The sequence below is a fragment of the Hyposmocoma kahamanoa genome, unplaced genomic scaffold (assembly GCF_003589595.1).
Source record: "Hyposmocoma kahamanoa isolate Upper Pololo Valley unplaced genomic scaffold, ASM358959v1 77770, whole genome shotgun sequence".
Classification (NCBI taxonomy): domain Eukaryota; kingdom Metazoa; phylum Arthropoda; class Insecta; order Lepidoptera; family Cosmopterigidae; genus Hyposmocoma; species Hyposmocoma kahamanoa.
Window position 1 is genome coordinate 1 of NW_020653935.1, and position 2,361 is coordinate 2,361.

The window sequence follows — 2,361 nt, forward strand, 5'->3', positions numbered from 1 at the left end:
ACACACACACACACACACACACACACACACACACACACACATATATATATTATATATATATATATATATATAATATATACAGGGTTACAGGTTAAGTCGACCTGAATCCTTTAAGGGGTAATAGTTTGCATCATTTCTGACTAATTTCACTATGAAACACCATACCCCAAACTGAACCGTTCTCATGTTATAGGACTTTGAAGTTTTTTTTAAAAAAAGTCCAATTTTTTTTTATAATGTCCCATTTTTTGTGTCTTGTGCTTGTTATCATTTCGTTTTTGGTATTTTTGTGTAGTAGATTAATAGATTTATTACTCAAAATACCAAATTTGCAAGTAATTGTACCAACCGCGCCGTAGTAGACGAGTTTTTGTTAAAAATAAATAAATAAATTGCTTTTTTTTAAATTCTTCCTTAGATATTGAAAAAAAAGTCTATGACAGTTGTGCTGCAGATGTGCTTAAAAATATCTACGGTTCTTTAGCTTTCTAAAAAGGTATCACAAGCTAGATTATTATTAGAATGCCTAGACAAAAAGTTTGATGAAAGGCAGGTAGTAGTAAACTTTTAAATTTAACTTGGGTCAGAAAACAATACAAATGGTAACAATTAAATACTTTATTTATTTTTTAACAGGAAGCCTATAATAAATGTTCCACATGTTGACCTCTGTTTCGCACACATACTCGCATTCTGTGTCTTAAGCCACTTTTCACTACACTCGTGGTTAGGATTCTTCTAATTTCGTTTGCGGCATCAATAATTTTTTGTCTCAAAACATCGACGGATATTATTGGGTTTGTATCATTGTACACCAAACTTTTCATGTGTCCCCAAACATAAAAATCCATGGGAGTCAAGTCTGGACTCCTAGCTGGCCATGGAGTGGGTCCGCCTCTTCCGATCCATTTGTTTGGGTAATTAGTGTCTAGCCACTCTCTGACACTTCTTCTGTAGTGTGCGGGGCATCCGTCGTGTTGGAACCACATGTCTCGTATAAGGTCAAGTGGTATATCGTCGAGTAAATCAGATAGATCTTGTCTCAAAAAGTTTTCATATGTTTCTCCATACAAACGTTCAGGCAGAAAGAAAGGCCCAATTAAATAGTTGGAAACTATTCCCATCCACACGTTGAGGCTGAATCGTCTTTGTGATCCCTTTACCTGCTTTTTATTGGGATTTAATTGTGCCTTCGGAGACCAATAATGAAGGTTATGATAATTGGTAATGCCATCTTGATCAAATTTTGACTCATCTGTCCATAAGATTCTTCTCAAAAATTCAGGATCGTCCAAATCGGCGTGCAGCATAAATCGGCAGAAATCCAGCCTTCTCACAGGATCTCCTTCTTCGATATGATGTACTGGCGTGTAGTGATAGGGGTAGAGACCGGCAGTATGCACCGTATGCCACACTTTCCATTGTGAGAGTCCAAGTTCTCGGGCAATAATATTGGTTGAAGTAGTTGGATCCCGGCGAAACCGTCGAACTATCTCATTATCCTGTTCTTCATCATCATCATTAACACGTGGTCTACCTAGGTCTGTTCGTCTTCTCAAAACAGAGCCAGTCTCTCTAAGTCGTCGGTAAACTCCCTCGAATACACTAATATCCGGTACTCGGCGGCCGGGATAACGTGTTATGTACTCATTACGAGCTCGTAGGGATACACAATTGCAGTACCCGTAACAAATTAACATATCGGCATATTCTTCATTCGTGTAGGTCGTCATCTTCAACAGTTCCAAATCAGAAGCACAAATCAAAGTCCAGTAAACAAGCACAGTCACGAATAGGAAGAAACAGTCCAGGAAAACAAGCCAAGTCGAGTAAAAAACGAAGAGCACTGAATATCGCATCTACAACGGACGAATCGCGTAAGCAGACTAACCAAACACAATAACAAAATGAGTCTGCTCACCGCAATCCCTTAAAGGACAATAGGCGCAGGTAGTAACTTAACGGTACCCCTATTGTTTACTACTCTACCTGGTAGCTTTTCATCCAACTTTTTGTCTAGGCATTCTAATAATAACCTAGCTTGTAATACCTTTTTGGAAAGCTAAAGAACCGTAGATATTTTTAAGTACATCTGCAGCACAACTGTCATAGACTTTTTTTTCAATATCTAAGGAAGAATTTAAAAAAATAGCAATTTATTTATTTATTTTTAACAAAAACTCGTCTACTACGGCGCGGTTGGTACAATTACTTGCAAATTTGGTATTTTGAGTACTAAATCTATTAATCTACTACACAAAAATACCAAAAACGAAATGATAACAAGCACAAGACACAAAAAATGGGACATTATAAAAAAAAATTGGACTTTTTTAAAAAAAAACTTCAAAGTCCTATAAC

The 2,361-nt window shown here is 36.8% G+C and overlaps 1 protein-coding gene across 1 annotated transcript in view; it reads right to left on the reverse strand.

Moving 5' to 3' along the window:
* Nucleotides 1–686: 686 nt before the first annotated feature.
* The window catches only part of LOC113232714 (apyrase-like), a gene marked incomplete at both ends in the record, with an annotated part of 31,107 nt that continues 29,432 nt past the window's right edge, over nt 687–2,361 (reverse strand). The window contains one exon of the mRNA XM_026467491.1: nt 687–1,859. Coding sequence (XP_026323276.1) covers nt 687–1,859 — 1,173 coding nt within the window. The remainder of the gene's footprint in view (nt 1,860–2,361) is intronic.